Below are 23715 nucleotides of genomic sequence, written 5' to 3' on the forward strand. Positions count from 1 at the left end.
TCCAATAACATAATAGCATGTGCCTCTTTTCGTTTGGAAGGTAGCCCCCTAGGTTCTTGAAATATCGTATCGTACAAGGTCAGTAACTTCTGCAACTCCTTTGGTGTCCTCATGTTTCCTCTTGTAGGGGACAAATTCAGCTCAGCAAAAACAAATTACCCTCAATTAGCTACAAAGATTTATTCAAAAAACTATGTAATGCCACATGACACTATACTTCATTGCTAATTCCCTTCAACTCAACCCACTCTTCTTGCAGTTGCACTAACATGAGTTGCTTCTCTCAGTCTACCCACATATCTCTAAGGGAAGCTAGCCAATACATTCCCAACACCACATCTATTCCTTCCAAATCAAATAGGATGGCATCTATTTTCACCTTATGCTTCCCTAACTCAAGCTCTATACCCACACATTTCCCTTAGGTTTCTACTTTGTGACCATCACCCAATTTGATTTTCATGGTTTGGTCTCAACAATTGGCCACCCTAGCTTCTCGGCAATCTTCCTGGATATAAAGTTGTGGGTTGCCCCACTATCAACTAAGAGTAGAATAGGGACTCCTTTTACCATACCTTGAAGCTTTAAAGTGCGTGGATGGGGGAATTTCAACTCCTCCAAGCTTTGAAGGTTCATAACACTGCACTCTTCTTTAGAATCACCTCCTTTCTTCTCATCGACTTTCATTTCGTGGGTCTCACCCACCTCATCATTGTCATCTCAGTCAACATTATATACAATTGTTTGTTTGGGCATTAGTGCTTTGGGTGGAAAGGTCCCCACACCTAAAACATAGCCTCTTTTGTTTCCTCTCGACCATTTGTTGATAAGACAAATGGTGTATTCTCCTGTCTATGTCAATACTCCCTTTTCTTAAAAAAAATTTGAGCTCATATTTGGATGTTGGGCCATTTGTATTTCTATTATGGCCCTCTTTCCCTCCTTTCACATGAACCCAATCACCCATTTTGCCTTTACTCAACCCATGCGACCTGAATCTATACTGTGACCAGAATCTAAACATGGTATTGGATACAAACTGTCGCGATCTAGCCCAGTTCCCCTTTGTCTCCCTCATCTCTAACTCCATAACTCTGGCCACATTCAGAAGGCGAGCACAAGGTCAAGACCCAAGAGCCTATAAGCTTTGCACTTTGCCCCTTATATCCTGTAATCTGTGGACAAAATACCTGAAATATTAATTATCAAGAAGACGACCAACCTACACGATCAACCATTAAATTTGTTGGATGTTGTAGTCTTCCACATCTCTGTCTTGCTACGCTGTAGCAAGTTGTTCAAAAATATTTCCTTCGCTGATTCGTTCCAACCCAACAACTCCTCTTTGAACTTCTCCCATGTCAACTCTATTAGAAATTTTATTTCTAATAGTTGATGTGGGCAATACATATTATTTATAACATTTATATTAGCTATTTACATTTTGTTGGGCTCAATAAAAGTGATCTAATTTTGGAGAGCCTTTAGACTACTAATTAAAAATATGAATAATGAAATATGGGCTCAATAAGTGGAGACTAGATTTGACCCGTAAAGGGTTGATGGGAACCCTAATAGGTTTAAAATCATAAAGTTGGTCATGGTCCCTAATATGCCAAAATAACAATACGTCTCTCTGTATCCCATCACAAGAGAAACATAAAGTTCTATTAAGGAATCAGGTAATTTTGGCAGAGGAAGATCATTGCACCAAAAGACTACGCTGCAACCTGGAAGATCATTACACCAAAAGGCTATTCCGCTGCAACCTCCAGTTAATATTGATGGATCCATGTATTTCTATAACCTCCTATCTCTATTCGATAATCTGATGTAACAGTTCTTGAGTTTTATTCGAATTCCCATATGGTCCAAGAGGAAAATTTCTAACAAACTCTCCTCCTTCCTTTGTTAGGGACCTGAAAAAATGAATGGTTGGCACTTCCATGCACAACTGGGCCAAATTCACCCTCACCTCTGGTTGAGTACCTCACACCTCGAAATACACCTCTGCCCTAACGATCCAACCGGCGAGATCTTTTCCTTCGAACATCGGCACTCAACTTGCTTCACTGATCATCGAAATTCCTCCAAGGAATCATCGTCAAGCTTGGATCATCCGCTCTCATTTGGATTCGCCTTTGGTTTCTTCTTGGATTGAGAGCTTCTTCATTCTCCAATTCTTTAGTAACGATGGAATCATGTCTCTCCATGTTTTCCATCGTCAAAGCTCGTAGCTCCACCAAAATGTTACGGAAATCTGACATTGCCTTTTCTATGGTTGAGACTTTGCTTTCCATTTTTTTTGTGGCATTCAAAATGTAGTTACTAACGTTGGTTATGGAACTAACGATATTTGATCGAAATTGAATATCTGACAGGTCATACCAGTTTGCTAGAAATCCATAGACAACATTTGATCGAAATTGAATATCTGACAGGTCAAACCAATTTGCTAGAAATCCATAGACAACATTCGATCGAAATTGAATATCCGACATGTCAAACCAGTTTGTTAGAAATTCATAAACAGCAAAATGATGAACATAAGAGTAACAAAAAAAAAGGAATGAAAATTGGTATTGAGATAGAAAGAAAAATGAGATATATATTAATTACAAAAATAAAGACAATAAACTAGAGAATTTGAGTAATTGGAGCTATGCTCTTTTCTCTCTTTCCTCGTTACTTCCCTTATAGAAGAATTCTTTCTACATACCAACTCTAATGCACCACCTGGTCACTATTAACCTCTCATTTTTTTTTTCTCTCGTATACTTTTTAAATTAAGGGCTTAGAGAAATTTTTAGACAAAAATGCATTTGAGCCTTCTTTATAAATTAAGGGCCTATCAGTTAGGATTTAGTTAAGAGCAGAATAAAACAAATTAGTTGGCAAAATAAAAAGGGGGCGAACTTGCATCCACTAAACCTTGTGGATGCAAGTATAGGTTTTTTGTTATCTCCCACTTCGACTAAGTAGTAGAAATAGAGATGTGCAGTAACACGAACAAATTTAGGGATGCCAGGCAACAAATAATCAGTATTTTCTTTGCATTGATAACCCAACAAGGATAAATCTTATTCAGAACAAACGTGGAAACATGCAATAAACAGAATGAGGAATGAAAAGCCCTAGGTAGAGAATGAGACAAGCCTGATATGAGAAATAAAGAAAAGAGATGCTATATTTGTGCAGTGAATAAGAACAACTAACGACAATTTTCTTCTATGCAAACGTCTTGGTGTTGAAGGAAGGAGAATCGGGTGGCAATTTTCTTTGTGCGAAGATTTAAAATGCAAAGGTATGGGGTTCCCAATGTTTTTAAATTGGGTATTTTTGTTTTTAAATTAAATCAGTTTCCACGTTAGCAAGTTTCGCAAATTTTCTTTTCATGTCCATGTGGAGGAAGGTGTTATGGGTGTCTACATAATGTCGATGTATCAATTTTCTTAAAAGTTGAAGATTTCAAACTTCAATGGTTTAGAGGGGCTCTCAAATTCAGAACAGAACATAGAAGTAAAATAAAACAAAACATAGTGGGTCTTGTTGGAAATGAAGATTTGACTATGAATTGGTGTAATATAGTAAACAAAGTCATATTTTAGTTGGAAAGTATACCGTGTGCAAATGGGTCACGTCAGAAATAAGTAGAAATTGCCATACATAAAGAAGATAACAGAATCTTGACAAAAAAGGAGATAGGCTAATGTGACTTGTTGGCAAAGTAAAAGTTACAAAAAATGGTGAATATGAGCCCTTAGGATTCAAGAATATTAAATTTAAATGATACAATGACATGCAAAAATTGACAATGTAAACGAGATGCAAAGTTTCAAAAGTGACAATGTAAAGAGGTGCAAAGTTTCAAAATTGCCCTCCTTAGAAGTCTTTTAATATTAAGAGATGAGAATAAATATGACATTTTTTGTCGTGCATCAAATTGTAGCCGCAATAGTCATAATTCCTACTACTACTACCACTATATATATATATGTTCCCTTAGTCTTTGTCATTATAATTTTTTTAATACTGCTAAATATAATGCAAACGCGACACGTAATCTACTGCATGGCTGCTTAGGTGGCTTGTTAACGATGCAAAGGTGTCCTTTGAGAGCTCATTTAAAGTATTAATTGATTCTTTAAGGTCTACTAATTTGATGTATGACGTAAACGTTACGACAAATTTAATGGTTTACTTTAATGATGAACAAGGCTTCCATGACAAAAGAATGTTAGATCATGTCATTACAACAAACTTAAAATGAGTCTCTGATGCACAACTTGATTATTCAGTTAGCATTATCGTTCAAAATTGCAAAACTCTTAGAACCAGTAATTTTTATTAAAATAGGTACACTTCGCCAAATAGCCATATATTTCGGCTTCGATTTTATTGAAACATTTCCCCACAAATTCCATGAGCTTCAGTTGCCTAAATCAAATATACAGCCAAGGGAAATGCTTACAACTCTGCTTTCTGTTCAGTCTTACAGTTACTGATACCCAAAGAGATGCATTTCATGACTTCCTCTTCATTGACCTCAATCCAAAATCCTCATAAGCCAAGAAAAGTGGCTAGATCTTGTGAACACCATAACCTGAATCCTCTGAATTCAAATTGTCATTCCAATTCTCAAATTCTTCTCCACCAAACCTTAATTGCTTGATCCCAACAAAACTATAAAAAACACAAACCCAAAAAAAAAAGGATTAAAAAAAAGTATCCAAAGGGATAAAAATGATTATCTAACTTTAATATACCAAACATGATTACTAAAATGAAGGGCAAGCTGGAGGAAACAAGCTAAAAAAGCAAGCCATATATTTCTCTCTACCAAACATAAATAAAGTGGGTGGAGATCATACTCGGAGCTTATCTGTGTCAATGCATTTATCAAAACATCCAGAAACAATGGTTCAATGGTTCCAATATCCACCCTGTAATACCAGAAGAAGAAATTACTAGTATTTGTACTTCACGTTACATCTATATGTATAACAAAGCATTGAGAAGGGATATGCAATTGGTGTTGCACCATATTCGAGCCAAGTTGTCTTGAACCTCAAGATCCCCAATGTTGTAAAATGTAGTTGGTTCCACGTTAGCTCCCTGAATACAGTCGTAACTTGGCCGGGCATCCAGTGGAGACTGTGACAACTATAGGAACAATGCTAGCTCTATAAGCAACAATATCATGTTTGAAAAATTCACACAAAAATAAGTAAATAAATAATAGTAAAGAGAAAGAGAAAGTAACTTGGTATCCATGGCAAAAGAGAAAAAACATACTTGCATATTCATGGCATTGCATCCACCAAGACGTCCGATAATGTGCCATGCTCGAATAGTCTGTAAAGACCCAAATTCTGTAAAATTTCCCACTTTGCATCATGGAATATGTACAACAAAATGGAGCCATAGGGATAAGTTCCTTACATCACAAATTAAGGAGATGTCTTTTGCCAGTGGAACATTGTAAAATTCAAACCATATATAGGAGTTTGAGAAATCAAATCTGGAAATACCAACACTAGAAGTAAGAAAAGCAGAATATTTTTTGATAAAAAAGGAAAACAGAATATTTAATATTTGCATCATGTGGATTCCAACTCAACACAAAAATAAATATTATTATCAAATTGTTAGAATGTAAATAGCCTTAGCCGTTACAGATTGTTAGAATGTAAATAGCCTTAACCGTTATAGATTTGATTCCTGATTATTAGGTAAAATTAATTGTATTTGATTCTATAAATGAGTATAAATCTATACTGTGTGGTCTGTATTAGACACACAACATATTCAGTAAACACAGTTTTGTATATAGTATCAGTAGTTTAGGTTTTCTGATTTGCATTCATTTTTTTTTGGGTGAATAGTACTCCCAGCCACTGTGTCCCTATCTCCATCAACAAGCGTCCTTTTCCTCTGGCGACCACTATGACCAGAACCCCCTTCCTTCGGCAACCACCACGCTCCAATCCGCCGCCGCACGCGCCCACACTTGCAGCTTCTTTCTGGCGCATGCGTTTCACGCGACTGTCTTAGACTGCAGATTTTTCTACTTTCAGATGCAACCCACTTGCCGGCGCACCCTTTGACCCCTTCCTCACATCTAGGCGCCCATTTTTAACCCTATTTCACTTTTATTTCCCAGGGCTTCAAACAGCTGACACTCGAATACAGCCTCTGCAGTGACTTTTACCAATGTTCCCCTGATTCCATGTGAAAAACTAACCGAGACAAGCAACTACACCTCTTGGGCTGCTGCTGTCAAGCTATGGTTTCAGTGTCAAGGTTGTGACAACCACTTGACCAAACAAGCCAAGGATATTCCCAGTAATGAACAAGCCCTATGGAAGCAAATTGATGCCTCTTTGTGTAGCGTTCTTTGGTTCTCTATTGATGTCAAATTGCAGCCTCAATACCAACCCTTTACTACCTGTTATGATGTCTGGAACAAAGTTAAGAAAGTATACTCCGACGATGTTCATCGCCTTTATAATGTTGTCTCCAACCTTATTTCGATGAAGCTAGAAAATCATGATTTACAAACCTATCTTGATAAGCTTGATCGCTTAATTGCTGATTTTGATGCACTCATGCCTTTCACCAATGATGCAAACAAACATGCTGAACGTGAAAAGTTTTTTATGGTTCTTGCACTTGCGGACTTTCTCCTGAGTTTGACTCTGTCCGCAATCAAATATTATCGGGCACTGTTGCTCCATCCTATGACACCGTTAGTGAACAATTACTTCGCCTCTTAGTTCCTCACGTGTTTGGGCATTCTCCTGTATCTTTGACCAATTCATCTGCTTTTTTACTCCCACTCTTCCTACTGGGGTGGATGGAGTGGAATTCGTGGTAGCCATTATGGTCAATGCCCTCGTTGCAATTTTTGCCAACAGTATGGCCATACTAAGGCAGAATGTCGTACAAAGGCACGACAACAACCCAAAACAGCTAATATTGTTTAGGTCATTTCTCCAGGAGCATCTGATGAAGTTTCAATTTCAGCTAATGCCTACAATAAATTTCTCCAATATAAGGTAACCATGCAGCATACCCAACCTGTCGTCGCTATTGCCTAGTCTGATAATCTTGTAGCCTTTGTTTCTTAGTCCTCCTCCCTTGGACCTTGGATTCTTGACTGCGATGCCTCTGATCATATGTCTGGTAACAAGTCCCTTTCTCTCACATATCTTATTTAGATTCTTTACCCTCCGTTACTATGGGAAATGGTTCTCAAATAGAAGTTCATAGTATTGGTCAAACACGACCCGCTTCTTATCTTACCCTTGATTCTGTGCTTTATGTTCCGGATGTCCTTTCAATTTAATCTCCATAAGCAAACTCACTCGTAACCAAAATTACTCTATTCTTTTTGCTAATAATTCTGTTCTTGTTCAAGATCGACGTACTGGACAGACGATTGGAGCAGGATATGAGTCTCGAGGATTATACTATTTGTCACAATCGGTTGCTTGTATCTCTTATGTGTCTCTAGCTCTTAGGCATCAACGCTGAGGACATCCTAGTATTACCAAAATGCATCTAATAGTTTCAAGTTTTTCTCATAGTTTGTCTTTTGAATGCGAGTCTTGTCAGTTAGAAAAACACACTAGCCATACCTCTGGTACTCGAGTTAATAAAAGTGCTTTGTCACTTTTTGCCTTAGTTCATTCAAATATTTGGGGTCCTAGTCATGTCAGTTCAACTTTAGGTTTTTATTACTTTGTTACTTTCATTGACAATTTTTTCTGATATACTTGGTTATTTTTAATGAAAAATCGTTCTGATGTTTTTTCTATATTCTAAGGTTTTTTGACTGAAATTCATAATCAATTTGGCACCTCTATTAAAATTTTACGCACTGACAATGCTCGTAATATATGTCTTCCCAGTTTCAGTCTTTTCTTCGTTCACAAAGTATACTTCATCAAACATCTTGCTCTCACACACCACAATAGAATGGTGTCGCTAAAAAAAATTGACTCTTGGTTTAGACTGCCCGTACCTTTCTTCTTCACCACAATGTTTGTCTTCGTTTTTGGAGAGATGTCATTCTCACAGCATGTTATCTGATAAACCGCATGCCTTCCTCCATCTTCAATAATCAGGTTCCTCACTTAATCTTATATCCAACACAAGATCTTTACTCCATCCCTCTTCGTATCTCCAAAAGTAGACACTCCTATTTTCAGGAACTACATGATTGCCCCCCTTTCCTTGGAAAAACGGGATGGGAGTAATTATGCCACATGGGCTTCAGATGTCAAACTTTGATTCAAAGGTCAAGGTTATGTTGATCATCTCACTACTAAGGAGGACTCCATTGGATGCTGCTGAACAACCTAAATGGACTAACATTGATGCTCAGTTTTGTAGTGTCATCAAATCTACCATTCATCCTCCTTTGAATCAAATTTTTTCCCTCATGAGACGTGAGTCTGTTTGGACACAGGCTAAAGACTTATACACCCAGTCCTCCTATTTCAATCTCTGAGCCTACTTCTTCCCCTCCTTTAGTTTTTGTTCCTTTCTACTATCTTTCACTACAACCATCTCATGCTTATGCAAAATCACCTCCTTCACATCCTCTACAGGTGTATCACCGTCATTCGCCACTCTCTACACTGCCCATATTTGATGAGCCTACCTCTGACTCGTTTCCGATGCTACTCACCCTTTCTCCTCCGGGCTTACCTCCTTAGACTGAACTTTCCATTGCTTTTGGTAAAGGTTCTCTACCCGTAATCTCTCTCATTGTGTTTCTTTGACTTACCATTGTTTGCCTCTTCCCATTATACTTGTTTGTCTTCGTTGTTCTCTGTTTCTATTCCTCAGTCTACAAGTGATGCTCTCTCTCATCCCAGTAAGAAACAAGCAATGATTGGTAAAATGTGTGCTCTTCAAAATAGTGGTACGTGGGAACTTGTTCTTTTTCCTTTTGGGAAGTCTCTTATTAGTTGCAAGTGGATCTATATGGTCAAGGTTGGTCCTAATGGTAAGATTAGTCGCTTTTAGGCTTGTTTGGTGGCCAAAGGTTATACATAGATATTTGGATTGAACTATGGTGACACTTTTTTTCCTGTAGCCAAAATGACATTTGTCTGGCTACTCATAACTATGGCTGTTATTTCTCACTGACCTCTTTTTGATATCAAGAATGTTTTCCTTCATAGTGATCTTGAAGAAGTCTATATGGAGCAACTACTTACCCAACATCTATTTTGCAATCAATGGTAGTGAACATAGTAGTCAATAGCGGTTATAGCAGCCGCTATCATGGAAAGGTGTTGCTATCTCGTCGTCGTTGCATCGCTTTTCAATCTAGAAGTTGTGCCATGAAAAGCGGTCAATAACAAAGCAAATTGTGACCATCGTGGCCACTATTTCATTACCTAGGTCACATCCGTATTTTACCCTCTTTTTCTAAACGTTGGGTAACTTTTAAGGGAGGTAATCTTGAGATATCACCCCCTTTTTACATATCTAATATCTTGTTCTCCCTTGTCAAGCCCTTAGACATGCTTTTGGTTTATCTTGCTTCTTTGGTACGACATCGAGAGTCACTATTTCCAACCAGCTTCTTGTCATCTTAATCTCTGGTGACATGTTTTGATGTGACCCCAACGTTTCTGGTCATCTGCATCTCCAGCGAAGTTTTCAACGTGACCAGATGTTTTTTGTCGTCTTTTTCATTTTCGACAAAGTTTCTAACATGAGCCAAACATTTTCTGGTGACTAAACACACTGTTTTCTATTTCCCTTCGCTGCCTATTATTTATTTCCTTCTCTGTTTTGTTCCAAATTTGAAGGCTTAATACAAAAGCAACGACTGCTCCCCCAATCAGTCATAGGAAACTACCTCTATTTGGTTCCTTTATTTTGTTGTCATTGACATTTGACATGTGTTATATTCTCAAACTTTCACTTTTGATCATTAATTATGCATGTCTTTAATTAGTGTATTAATTTTATATTTCTTAGCATACACATATGTAGTTTAATTTTCATTAGGTATATTTAAAACATCAGAATAGTGATCATCCGAGATTGCTCTGCGCCGCTATCTCACGGTAGTGTTTTTGGGGTCATTTGCTCAGCACAGCTATCCGAGATTGATTATTATGGTGGTGAATCAATTTCTTAACTCTCCTTGTGACGGGCATTGGGATGCAGTAATCCGCATTCTGAAATATATTAAATGAGCTCTAAGAAAAAGCCTTTTATATGAAGACAAAGAACATACTCAGATTGTGGGGTAATTAGATGCAAATTGGGTAGGATCACCTAGTGATAGGAAGTATATCTGGCTATTGCATCCTTATTGGTGGAAATCTAGTTTTCTAAAAAAGCAAGAAGCAAAGTGTAGTTCTAAAGTCTAGTGCAGAAGCAGAGTATTGAGTCATGACTCTAGCCAATTGTGAACTTATCTGGCTTAAACAATTACTTAAAGAATTGAGATTTGGGAAAGTTAGATAGATGACACTTATTTGCGATCATCAGACAACTTTACAAATTACATCAAATTCAGTTTTCCATGAGAGGACAAAGTATATTAAGATAAAGTGTCACTTCATTAGAGAGAAGATTTTATTTGGAGACATCACTACTAGCTTTTAAATTCTCATGATTGACCGACAGATGTCTATACAAAGTCTTTCGGTTTTCAAATTAGTTATATATGCAACAAGGTTGGTGCATATGATTTACATGCTCTTACTTGAGGGGGAGTGTTGGTATTTTGTAATTATAGTAATACTATAAATAAGAAAATTAGTATTTTTATAATTATAATAAATACGTAATTGTATATTCTGTATTAATGATCCCTATTATAAATATATGTTTGGCTGTGTAGTTAAAACACACTGATTCATCCTATGTTTCTCATTCTTCTTTCTTAACAACACTTATATTTATCTCCATTAGATTCAAAATATTTATTCAATATTCGATTTGTCAATGAGAATGGGAAAAGTGAAAGCAAGAGACACACAATATGAAAGCCTGTCGGATTTCTGGTTTTCTTAAAAAATGGGAAGCACAAGAAAACATGGAGTGGCAGAAAATGAGTGACAGACCTCCAGTTAAATGTTTGTAACAGAAGGGATGAAAAGAGCAGCAAGGGATTTTACCTAAGAGGGTTAAGGTAAATGAACAGGCAATTAGTGAGAATGGGAAGAGAGGTGGTGAGAAGGAAGGAAGAATCATTTGCATTGGGAGATACTAGAGGCTCATTTCTTTCTAAGAGAGAACTATTCTCCTTTCTGTTTTCCCTGTGTAAGAACTATTCATGCTGTTCTTAATGCAAATTACTCAAACCACTCTGTTTAATTTAAAATCTGACCATTTCTTGAAGCTCATTCGACTTATGATATTCAAGTATTCAAACAGACAACAGCACTAACCTATCCATTCCATCGTAGTTAAATGTAATTCAAACAAACCAGATATCAAAGCAATACCCACTTGTTCATGGAATTCGAACATAATACAGTTTAAACAAGTATTGAGTATAACCATCTTAGCATTCTAGTTTCTCTTCAAACTGTGCCCTGAACGAGAGCTTAATCAGAAACTTTAGTTAAATACTTATTCCTATTCCACCCTATACAGCTTGAAAAGGTAAGCTTGAGTACTTACAAAGATAGATCATTGCAATCTTACACAAATTATTCATAACAAAAAACCATGAACCTCTCCATACGTCGTAGAAAAGCAAATATTACTGCTGCTCGTTTTAAGCTCATCATTGGGTGTAGACAATTTAATAAATTAATAACAGAGGTCATAAAACCAGTAAATTCTAGCACACAAAATTGAGAAATTTAAATGTGATAGTAAGAAACTGCAACTAGACTAGCACAGACACTAGAAAACTGCATGCCACAATCATATATACACACATGCATGGTTGAACTCACTTGTTAAATGACACTTTCATTGGTTTTCCTGATCCAGTCTTTGTGTGCAGTATTTTGTTCCTCTTCTTTCGCAATCTCCCTTCCAACTGCAACTCATTGATTTACACACAGTTTAGATCCCTCATTTTCAAAATTCAAAAGCAGCTCTGCTACACTTTAAATTTCAACAACTTGAAATGTAACAAACATGACCTGGCCCCTCCCCACATACACATACCATACTGAGATCTACAACTCAATACAAAAGTTATTTTAAGCGGTCAATACAGTGATGCTTACTCTGGATTGTGCCTGTTTGGGATCCTCGAGAAAATCACCAAGAATTTCACCAAATTCTGGATCTCTATCGTAATCCTTCTCTTGCCTACCAGCATGTGGTCCTTGACCCGAATATCCACCACCACCATCTTCATCTTCATCTTCTTGCACTTCTTTATCAATTTCCCTTGCTTCCCTTCTTGCATACATTTCTTGAGCCGAAAACTTACCATCATCATCATCATCCTCCTCAAGCTCCTGATCTTCCTTAATGATGTCTATACCAAATTCCCTACCATTCAAATCTTCTCGTCGACTTCTACCACTACATAAGAATGTCCACTTTCTAGTATAACTTGGGACTAGCAGAGGAACTGATGAAGGCACCAAGGGATTCTTATGGGAAAAAGTATTAGAGCATTTAATGGTAGTGCATGAAGGAAGAGGTGCAAAAGGATGTAACATAATCATGGCTTGTGTATTGAAAACTTGTTAGAGAATAGAGTATTGAAGAGAGTGCCCCTAGACCTCTATTAACCTGCACCATATGTTATCATAAATGAATATATAACACAAATTGCAAGTACCCCCAAATTGCATAGCCCAGAATAACCACCAATAAACTTTCAATTTAAATAACAAAGCGCTTAGTGCTTGTTTGGGAACAGATTAAATTTAGGAAATGATCCTTTTAGGAAAAAGAAAGGGTCATGAGAACTGAGAAATAGAAGCTTTATTAGGGAAATGAACACAACGAGCAAAAGGGTGAATGATAAGGGAAGGGAAAAAGAGCATGAAAGCCTTGTGCAGGGGGCTTAAGTGTGACCAGAAAAGGTTAGTACTCATCCAAGTAGGCATTTGTGCACAGTCAGTAGTGCATTAGTGAGTAGGGGTGTGCATGCATAGGTTTAGCATAAAAATCATCCAAATCCATTTATAAACCCAATTATATGGATTGGATTTCAAACTCAATCCATTTCTTTTCTCAAAATTCATTTACTTTTCGCCAATCTGGTTTAAAACCAGTTTTAAATCAGGTTTTGAACCAAAACCAGTTTTACATCTGGTAACCAATTCCTGTTTTAAATCTGTTTTTTCTTTTTCTTTTTCGTTTTTGCCAAACTGGTTTTAAATCTAGTTTTTCTAATCAAATCAAGTTTTAAATCTTTTTTTTTTCTTTGCAAAATCCAGTAATAAAACTGGTGTCACTTCAAATTTGGTTTTAACATATGCAATAGTCAAATAATTAAGCATTCATGTGATCAATACATATAGAGGGTTCTATACAAATAATACAATTAGTGTTTAGAGAGTCATTTTTTTTTTAAAGAAAAATTACTGTTATTGATATAAAAACTCTACTACAATCCAGGTATTTGAGACCCAGTTCTCTTGTAAATCCCAAAGGCCCCAATCCTTCCAAAAGTGACAAGATCCCCTCTGTCAACCTGTCCTCTTATTTATAAGTAGTCCTCCATAATTCTTCTGTGCCCAACCAACTAACAAATATAAAAAACTAGCTACTCTCTAAACACTAATTATAACTCTAACTAACTTGGGGTTACCTATCAAATGCATACAACTGTAAAATTCTGATACAGTTATCAAGACCGTACAGGTACTTCAGATGGTGTAGCTAACCAAGTTCTGGACCCAGAATTCCAAAAGCATCAGAATTGCCCAAGTTACTGAAATTCAAAGATTAGACAAATAATTAGAAAAATAATAATAAATGACTTCATAATTGCTGCATTGAGACTACCAATTGATATGTTGATGTTATTGACACTTTGACAGCATACTTGCCTGAGGACGAAAACCAACTAACAAATGCAAGGGATTACATTGAAATATGAAAAAACAGACTTTAGTAGAATTAGATTAGACAGAAAGATACAATGAGACATGAAGTTTCTGGCATGGAACAGCTGGTGAACAAGTCACTTTGTTACCCATGATACAGTCAAAGATATACAAATGGTGTGGTGAGGCTATTTACAAATCAAATGATGCAGTAACAAAATCTGAAGATTAAAAAGATAAAGACCAAGCAGCATCGTTACAAGCAATCAATATGCACATTAAGGTGACAGACAACATAAATGTCAAATATTTATCAAATTGGGTGAATTGTTGAAACTAGTATTGGTGAGCTATATTCATGGACATTAACACCCCACAAATTCTTTTCATGTCTATGCATGAAACTGCAAACTGGTAGCCACCAAAACCCTTCAGGCCCTGCACTAATCTCTTAGTAAACTGTAGATCCTTAAATATCCAAGATCAGTAAAGGGAAAGAGTTTCAGTGGAAGATTTAGTACAGGTTCCAACATAATTACAATAAACAATTCAGTCACACACACAAAAGGAGACCTTATTCGTAAAGTAACACACTAGCAAGGATGAAACTCATAACACATTAACACAGAAAAACTTTTTGTTCTACAAAATCATAAAAGTTATATAATCAATTCTATATGTGTAAATGCCACATGTAACAATCTAACAATCCGAGCTTAAGGTAATTGATGTTTTATGCGTTAAAGTGTTGGGCAAGCAGAGGAAAAATGCCCCTTCTAATGTTATTTTCTGGCAGAAGGTACAATTTATCATGTGCATGATATCTTGTTGGATGACTTTTTTGGTCTTAATTTTTTGAGTAGTTAGTGTTGTTTCATGAAAACTAAATTGGATGAAGTTTTCCTAGTTTTATTATTTTTGTTAGATATTGAATTCATGAAAACTAAAGGGACCTCTTATCTAATGCTTCCAGAAATGCTCTCACAAAGATGTACTAGGCCCCTAAAAATTCCACAAGTGCACATTTCCCTCCCCAACTCCCCAACCCTAATTGACTAGAGCTTATGAAGTGTCGTATTTGAAAAGACGTTTTGTTAACAACATTTTGAATGCAGAAAAACAAGAGAACTCGCAAGCATCAGAGTAGAGAAAAAGAACTCACAAATGCACACGTTAATCTAAGTAAGCATAGAATCGCAATTAGGGTTCGCCAATCACTGCATGAGATTCGGCAAGCAACGCAGGGAATATAGCTTGGTCTGAGACAGTGTGTTTTGGTAACAAGTTCCCTTTCCACACAGAATGTTGGAAGGTAAGATTCCTGTTTTCTGAAAGAGATTATCTTCTTGAAGTACTCAATTTTTTATTTTTGACCTTACTTATTTTGGAATTTAATTCTTAAAAATGTTTTTTTATTATATTTTAACATTAAGTTTTACGAGTTATTCATAAATATTATTAAAAAAATATTTTTTAAAATGTATAAAATTATTTCTTGAAATTAAATTTTAGAGATGATTTGCTCATAATTTTTAAATTATATTTTTCAAATTTAAATTATAGTAATGCAAAAAAAAAGTTATATAAAATGAAAAGTGTTAAAAATGTCATAATTTTTTTAGGGTTTAAGGTTAAAGTATCGAGTGAAATTTTGCTAAATTTAAGAAATAGAAAAGTAATTTACCTTTTACAATGAAAATTTTTCTAATAGATTCTTATTATTATGTGTTTATATATTGATAAATGTAAAAATTGAGTAATTTTAGGTGATAATTTAAACACTTTTTATATTAAGTGTTTAAATTTTTTGTTTAAATTTCTCTTAAACTTGGTACTTTTACAATTATTTGTATATTTGAAGAGAAGAATGCAAATATAATTAGTATTTTTGTTCCTTTTTGATATATTTTGTAGTTGAAATTAGAAGAAAACATCACCCAAAATTGAAATAATTTGGAAAGTTAAGCAAAAGGCATAAAAAATATAAAGTTGAAGAAAAGTTAGCTTACAGAGGTTTCTCGTTATAGCAAAAAATCTTTATTGCAGCAAGAATTCTTAATTTCAAGAGAGTGAATTTGTACTCCTTTCGCTACAGCGAGAATGTGTGTAAGAATGTCTTCTCTCGCTCGAGCAAGACATATGTCGTTGCAACGAGAAGCAAGCATAATGACCTAATTTTGCCTCCATGTCTTGCTACAACGGGAGGGTGTCAGTTATAGCGAGAAAAGCTTAGTCCAAAATAGTATAAAACGCGACTTTTGTGCTACTGAAGGAGTAACTGGTGGTGCTGGTGTTGGAGCTGGTAGAGGAGAAAGAAGAGGTGTGGAGCTCCTTACTCTCATGAGCTCAAAATATACATGCATCTGCTGCATCTGTATATGTTATTACTCCATCTGCTACTAGATCTCCCTTTACATCCTCAATACCACCTTCTTCTTTATCTTCTTCTCCATTTTTTTTGCCCACTTCTTCTTCCATGCACTTTCCTTACTCTTCCACATCTCCTCATTTTGCTTCTAGAGTTCTTCATTGAGGGCATGGACCTGAGTGTGGACCCCCACTTTCTCAGGTGCAAGAGAAAGGTCATCTTTAGTGATAAATGCATGAGACATGGAGTTTGCAAAGTGAGCCCCCATGCCATAAATGCAACTTTTATAAAGGTCACCCACTGTCTGTGACCATATAGTATCCTTATCAACTGACTATGGATCTTGAGAAGATGTCTCCTCAAGCCTTTGAACATAGTCATCCTATAGTTCAGTTCAGATAATTAGATATTAGTCTGGAGAATTATTTAATAAATCACTAATAATAACATATAGTATCAATAAAAATGACTTACATATGTGGCTTGAGATTGTGTATCAACCCACAAGATTTTGTCTCCCGTGTGAGTGTGTGTCTCCATATGTAGGTGGCCTCTTCAATGACTTCTCCTGCAATTCTAATTAAATCACAATCTCAAATATAAAATTATAGATAGAGTAAAATGAATTTTAAAATCACATACCAAATTCGCCTTAGTGCCAGCCAAAGTCGTAGAGCAACCAGTATGAAGTGATCCCCTCTTATTAGATGTCCTATTTGTCTTATTCTTTACAAAGAGATTTTTAAACTCATCCGTACCCCAATACTTCTGCAAGGCATGAAGAAAGTTGGGTGCTATTCAATCAACAGTAGAAGGATCTGACGAGTTTTTGTGTACATTTGTCTTAGTCGCTTTGCAGTGTGATTCTTCCAGGCCTTGAAAATCATCTTTTCATCCTGGGAGGAATGGAGAAGTTGCTCTATTAAACACAATTTCATTAGAAGAGATACAACCAGTCATATGTAATTACACTTAGTTAAAATTAATTAACTATTATTACCTTCCAATCATTGAACCATTTCCATCTTTGTATCCTTCGGCACCTTTGCAAAACTTGTGTAAGGTGCATCAAACATCTTCTTAATGGTATCTGTGACTTGGTGGAGACATTTCTGCGGTAGTATCCAATTGATAACATAATAAAATAAAATAATTATTATAACATTCACATAAAATAAGCAATAGGCATATTTTGAACGAAACTTACGAAGTGGACTCATCCCATCTCAAAGTTTTTAACGATCTTGATAATGCCTGGGTCTGTCATGACTGCTGTCCACTTACAACTGGGACAACAGTGGATCCATCTCCTGTGCCCTGTGTAGTAAGCAGTGCAAAGTGTGAAACTCGCGCTATTGGAGGGGAAGGAGCAATATATCCAGGATTGGGCACCATGATAAATTGTTCCTGCCCCCTAACCTAGGAGGTTTGCACTGTAGCTGGTGTGGAGGTCGAAATGGGAATGATGGATGAAGGAGTGTTACCACCATTAGGATGGTGAGTAACACCCTTCTTACCTTTATCTGCCATATGTTTGTCACTCCTCTTATATGCTTTGCCATTATTGAATGATACGCTCTAGATCATGTTCTTCCTTGGTTTGGTAGAGCCAAGCACATACCACATCATATGATGAACATTAATAGGCTTCATGGCAACGATGGACGTGAAGTGTAAGGTTGAACACAATGGTGGCCTAATCACTTTGAGGTGTATCATGAGTTATGGGATCAATGTATTGATCGACACATTGAGGTTAACATGGTTGGTGACAATGGACCATCACATGATTACTTGTAATGGTACTCAACATTTGCACACAAGTTTTTATTTGAAGTGCCTCATGGTTAAGCATTGGTTCATTTGTGAAGTGATAAGCACAGCACCAACACCTCCAATAATCACCTATCCACTTGATTTCCTTGATGAAAGAGGTGCAACCCGTTGTCTTCCTATTAAGACCCGTGCTAATAGATTTCAATATCTAAGTGATGGGAGTGAGGATATTAACGATGATGATGTTCAAGATAATGACTACAATGATTGAGGTATTACATAAATTGGGTCATTCGCCAACCACCAAACTATGCACCCTTTAACAACACCTTTCAGCGACCATCTACCAAGCACCCTTTAACAACACCTTTTAGCCACCATCTACCAACCACCAATTTATGCATACCATGCATAATATGCCTAATCCAACTATATCTACGTCTGAACTCCCAATTTTTTTGTGCTTTACAAATGATGAACACAACTATGACATAAGCCAACATGGATCCCTATTATGACAATTACAATTCATATATTAAATTTTATTTATCATTCATGCCTTCATTTGACCTTCTTAAGGAACTCTAATGTTAGCCTTCTCACACTACACTCCAATGTAAAAGGCTGCAACAGCTAATTAATAGGGATTAAAATCTCTAGAGCTGAATTGATATTCTTGCAGAGTGATGAATATCTCAATGATGTGAATCTTTAGAAATTGGGCTTGAAAATTAAACATCATACTTACATCATTATCACTGCAAATTGGATAACTTGTATACTTGATCATGCCTTATCCTATCATCATGGACAACTTGTACAACATCTCAATAATCTACCTATTATTTTCATGGCCTAATTGCTATAATATATTGCTTTGCAGCTATAAAAAATTGATAGTTGAATGGACAACAATGTAGATCAGTTGGACATTACTAAAAGTAATTCCTATATTATTTGTAACTTTTCCATTATAGTAAACTAGTATTCAATGACTTTCAACCATTTTTTTCTTCTAATTACACCTTTAATTTTATGTGATTGATATCACACTAGGCTACGTCAAAATGCCTACTACAAATATTTAAACATCAGCAATGACATCATAAGTCACATTACCATTGAAAGACTTATGTTATATACAATACTTAGCATCATCATGCTCATACCAAGCACGCCAATGCACAATCATAAGTCACACAAGACTGGTGCAACTTAGTCATAGTACGTAAGTCATCTCAACTTGGTGTGACTTATGTTTGAATATAGTCGTGCTCAAATTACGCACGTCAAGTATTTATGTATAAGTCACCTAATAGTAACGTGACTTATGATGTTACTACTAACGTTTGATAGTTATTTTATTTTTTAAAACAATCCACTAAAATAAAGTGTAAATTTGTTTCATATATAAACCAAGAAGTATAGAAATTAAATTTATTATTATTGTAATGGCCCAAACGACAAAAAATATTTCACTAATATTTTTCTAAATATAAGGTCTAAAATGTATGTAGAGATTAAAATGAAAATTCATGTTAAGTATAGAGGTTAATTTTTAATTTAATTAATTAAAAAACATATTAGTTAATTATAACAAAGATGGAGAATGAGTTGTGACTAAACACCATTTTTTATCTTTCAAAGTAGTTATTATAATTACTCTTTATTATTTCATATGGAATTGCTTTCTAAAGTGACTTTAGACGACAATTGGTATACAACTGCATCCTAATATTCATCTGCAAAATGATTTCATGTATAACTATTTTCTAAGTTACTTTAAATAATGACTATGTACTAAATGCTCTCACAAAATAATATTTTAAAATTTACTCTAGCAACTTCTAACTTAAAAATAGTGTACACAAGGCTTAGGTGCCACTCAACTATTAAGAATATGAAGACTAAGACAACATAGTGGTTGACATTTGGCATAATGAAAGGTTAATGATAATTATATGTTTGATTTTAGGCATAATATGGTGTGGAACTAGTAGTAGTTTTGGGTATAGTAAGCAATAATATTAAATTTGTAAGAAGTGATGATAATGATGGTCATGTTGTTGTTGTGAAATGAGAATAGTGAGATCGATGGTGAAAACTGATGTAATGGTGTAGTACAAGTTTATTTCGTGATTGAGTTGCAAAGATGTAGCGGTTTAACTTGTTGATATATTCGGTGATAATTGGCGTTTGCATTGCAATTAATGTTATAGTAATTGAAAAACAATTCATTTAACTTTACATAACAATACTATACAGAGCAGTTTACACTATTTTTTAAAATAATACAAAATTGCTTTTTAATATTTTTTTTTTTGGTAGAATGAAATTTTTAATTTAACAAATTTAGAAGGAGAATAATTGAATTCTAAACTTAGAAGATGAGGAATGGGCTATAATGTTTGCAATTTGAGTTGCTCGGACATTGTTAACGTATATACATTTGTAGTGACTGAAAATGTTATATCCCTAAAGCCTTATGTCAGGTTATTTGTTGTGTGCATGCATGTACAAAGAAGTTCTATTTGCATATAATATTTTTACAATATTTTATAAGAATAATATAACCTTCTTATAAGTTTTGTTTTCAAAAGAAGCTTCTAAATGTTATTTTTTTACTAAATATACAAACCAATGAACCATATGAAGAATATTTAAACAGGTTTACGTCTCAATCTTCTCTCTTTATCTTTCTTTTAAATATAAATAATTTAAGGAATCTCAAATGCATGAGTCATACAAATGGAGTTTTTTAGTCATTTTGGTATAAAAATATCATAGATTTGTAACTTTAATATCTCATTTTAAAATTGTCAAAGATAAAAAAAACACTTTCGAGGTTCTCTAAAATAAGAGAATATATATGCGACAATAAAAAATAATGTTATTTTCATTGTCAAAATAAATTCTTCGCCAAAATCACCTATGACGTTTTTTTATCATTAATTAATGTATTTAAAAGAAGTCAAATTACTATTTCATAAATAAACTATATTTGTTAAACTAAATATTAAGTTTTAAACCATAAATTGGTGGTGAAAATGTTAAAGAATATGCTAAAATTATTTTATTAACCTTTTTTTCAATACAATATCCTTATATTTCCAATCTGACATTTTTTATCCTTATTTATAAATAATAACTCATACATGGTCAAATATATATAAAATAAACTAATAATAATGATAACATTTTCGTTGTTTGTTGAGAGAATACCGTTCATTAATTCTCTCTTGTAAAAGGCGTGTGAGACTGTCATTTTAAAAATATATTTTGTCACATATTTTTAATAATTATTTATCTTAAATAAATAAAAATATAAAATAATGTAATATTTATCTTTATCTAATAATTAATTAGGACCACAGATATGAGAATTAAGGCCATTCCCTCCCACCTCCCCATCCAAGGAAGTGTTGCATTCAGTCTGTTGAAAGGTGCATTGAATTGAATGACAGTGACTTTTACAACCTACAAATTAAATTCAACCACGAAAGCACTATCACCCCCCACTGGTTTTGCCATATTTTTTGCTTCCTGTCACAGCTTCTGCTATAAATACAACAGTGACCCCTTTCTAACTGAAATTATTCCATGAAATTTTATTTTTACTTTAATTTCCTAAAACATTTATGCAATATTATATATATATATATATATTGAGGACACTTTTCAATTGCCAGACCAACATAATCCCTTCAAGCCATAAAAAAAAATTTTATTTATTTCAATAAAATTAGTTCATATAAATATTTTATTATACTATTTTTTCTCTTCTTTTCTTGTCTCTTTAATTCATTAACAAATTATTATAAATACTAAATAATATTTTCAGGATAATAGTTAATAAATTAAAAATATTTTTTATTTAAAATATTGTTAATACAACACCATAATTTTTATTTGTTTTTTTTTTCAACTGAAGTCACAAAGGCATAATATCCAAAAATTATATAAATATAATTCAATCCAAAGGGAATTGCCTCCTCACCCCTTCCCTCCATTCCCAATGGGAAAGAAGAAAACATTGAAACTGCCATCACTCTTCAAATTAGCACCACCAAGATCAAAGCACCATCCATGGCAGTTCTTTCTTTCTTGTGCCCAACAAAACAAGACCCTTTCGTTCAGAGCCAGTGAATATGATCATGACATATTCTTTGACCCTTTTGAGAGCCAAGTCCAAACTATTGACTACACATGGTTCACAACCTCACCTGAATCTCCAAGCTTGTTCCAAACAGATTCTGATCAGAACTATGATGGAGAGTGTTTGGACATGTTGGTGCGTGAGGTGAAATCAGGAAGGTTATTTTTTGAGCCTGGCAACAACAACACAAGTTCAATCTTGGAGAATAATAACAAGGCTAAGGTTGTTGGTGGGGCTCCGTTGAATTTCAAAGAAAGTGTGTTGTTACTCTCTATGGAGTCAGAGGATCCATATAGCGACTTTAGAAAGTCAATGGAGGAGGTGGTGGAGACTCATGGTGTAAAAGATTGGAAGGGTTTGGAGGAGCTTTTGAGTTGGTATTTGAGGCTAAATGGTAAGAACAATCATGGGTTTGTTGTATTGGCTTTTGTGGATTTACTAATTAGTTTGGGTGCTGCTGCCTCTGATTCTTGTTCTCAAAGTTCATATTGTTCAGCTGCTTCATCTTTTGCTTCTTCCCCTTTGTATCCATTAAATCAGAATGAGGTTATTGATCACCAGGATGAAGATACTGGAAGGTCTTAGTGTCCATAGTAATTTCTGTCGCAATTTGTGTGTATATTTGTAGATTGAAAGAAATAGTAGAATGATTTCAGGTCCAGTTAGGTTCTCTGTCTTTTCTTTGAATTGATTGTCTCATACATTAATAATAAAAGGTTTAAATACGATTTTGTCATTCAAAATATATTAAATTTTGATTTAGATTTATATAAAATTATTACTTTTATTTGAATTTTTATATTTAAAAATTATTAATTTTTATTTTTATAATATTAAATAATGATGTGATTAACTTAAATATTATTACGTATCAATTTTTATATATGCTTTAATTTTTATAAAGTCACACAAGTAAACAATATCAAAAATAATAATTTTTAAAATATACAAACTAAAAAAATAATCTTATAGAAATTCAAATCAAAATTATATATATTTTAGAAAATATAAAAACATATTTAAGGCTTTACAAAATAATAAATATTTTTTAATTCTATAATATTTATCATGGTAAATAAATTAACAATTATATACGTCTTTTCTATTTTAAAATTACCTACTTTAGGTTGAGTTGCTTTGATATAAACATGGGTTTGTGATGAATCTTATTTAATTAGGCAAGGTATCTACCACTCATCATGCATATATTTATGATTTAATTTATATTTGAAATATTGCATATACATTAAACTGTAAGATTCATCGTAAGCATGACGATCGTTCATATTGAAAAACTAGTGTTAATATACATAAATTTGAATTCATGGTGAACAGCATATTCACTATAAGAATATTAAGTTTATTTTTTCAATAGCATAACTGTTGTCTAATAAAACTATTACTATAAATAT

The 23715-nt window shown here is 34.4% G+C and overlaps 2 protein-coding genes across 3 annotated transcripts; one reads left to right on the forward strand and one right to left on the reverse strand.

The window, feature by feature from the left end:
• Nucleotides 1–200: 200 nt before the first annotated feature.
• On the reverse strand, nucleotides 201–15317 carry LOC113871202. 2 transcript variants are annotated; one of them, XR_003505772.1, is made up of 10 exons: nucleotides 15166–15266; nucleotides 13814–13888; nucleotides 12222–12737; nucleotides 11943–12028; nucleotides 5443–5521; nucleotides 5296–5355; nucleotides 5042–5163; nucleotides 4872–4943; nucleotides 4416–4683; nucleotides 201–211 (listed from the first exon to the last, which is right to left on the reverse strand). XR_003505772.1 is itself a non-coding variant. In XM_027508124.1 (9 exons), the coding sequence occupies exons 3-9, from the start codon at nucleotides 12669–12671 to the stop codon at nucleotides 4581–4583; spliced, it is 972 nt and encodes a 323-aa protein (XP_027363925.1). In that variant the 5' UTR covers nucleotides 12672–12738; nucleotides 13766–13888; nucleotides 15166–15317; the 3' UTR covers nucleotides 4229–4580. The 2 variants fall into 2 exon arrangements, 1 of the variants encoding a protein (XP_027363925.1); XM_027508124.1 differs by lacking the exon at nucleotides 201–211 and having other exon boundaries at nucleotides 4229–4683; nucleotides 12222–12738; nucleotides 13766–13888; nucleotides 15166–15317.
• Nucleotides 15318–22159: 6842 nt separating this feature from the next.
• LOC113873527 (transcription repressor OFP13-like) lies at nucleotides 22160–22933 on the forward strand. Its single transcript, XM_027511682.1, has one exon. The coding sequence runs from the start codon at nucleotides 22163–22165 to the stop codon at nucleotides 22886–22888; it is 726 nt and encodes a 241-aa protein (XP_027367483.1). The 5' UTR covers nucleotides 22160–22162; the 3' UTR covers nucleotides 22889–22933.
• The last annotated feature ends 782 nt before the right edge of the window (nucleotides 22934–23715 follow it).

This window comes from Abrus precatorius, unplaced genomic scaffold (assembly GCF_003935025.1).
Source record: "Abrus precatorius isolate BTA unplaced genomic scaffold, Abrus_2018 Scaffold7, whole genome shotgun sequence".
NCBI classification, from domain to species: Eukaryota; Viridiplantae; Streptophyta; class Magnoliopsida; order Fabales; family Fabaceae; genus Abrus; species Abrus precatorius.

What these genes read in the sequence shown, in the direction of transcription:
- LOC113871202 (XM_027508124.1), bottom strand. Translation starts at nt 12,671, where the DNA reads ATGATTATGTTACATCCTTTTGCACCTCTTCCTTCATGCACTACCATT. An exon ending in ACATCTCCTTAATTTGTGAT is followed by an intron (nt 5,356 to 5,442) that starts GTAAGGAACTTA and finishes GGGTCTTTACAG; the next exon opens with ACTATTCGAGCATGGCACAT. An exon ending in GCAATGCCATGAATATGCAA is followed by an intron (nt 5,164 to 5,295) that starts GTATGTTTTTTC and finishes TTGTTCCTATAG; the next exon opens with TTGTCACAGTCTCCACTGGA.
- LOC113873527 (XM_027511682.1), top strand. Translation starts at nt 22,163, where the DNA reads ATGGGAAAGAAGAAAACATTGAAACTGCCATCACTCTTCAAATTAGCA.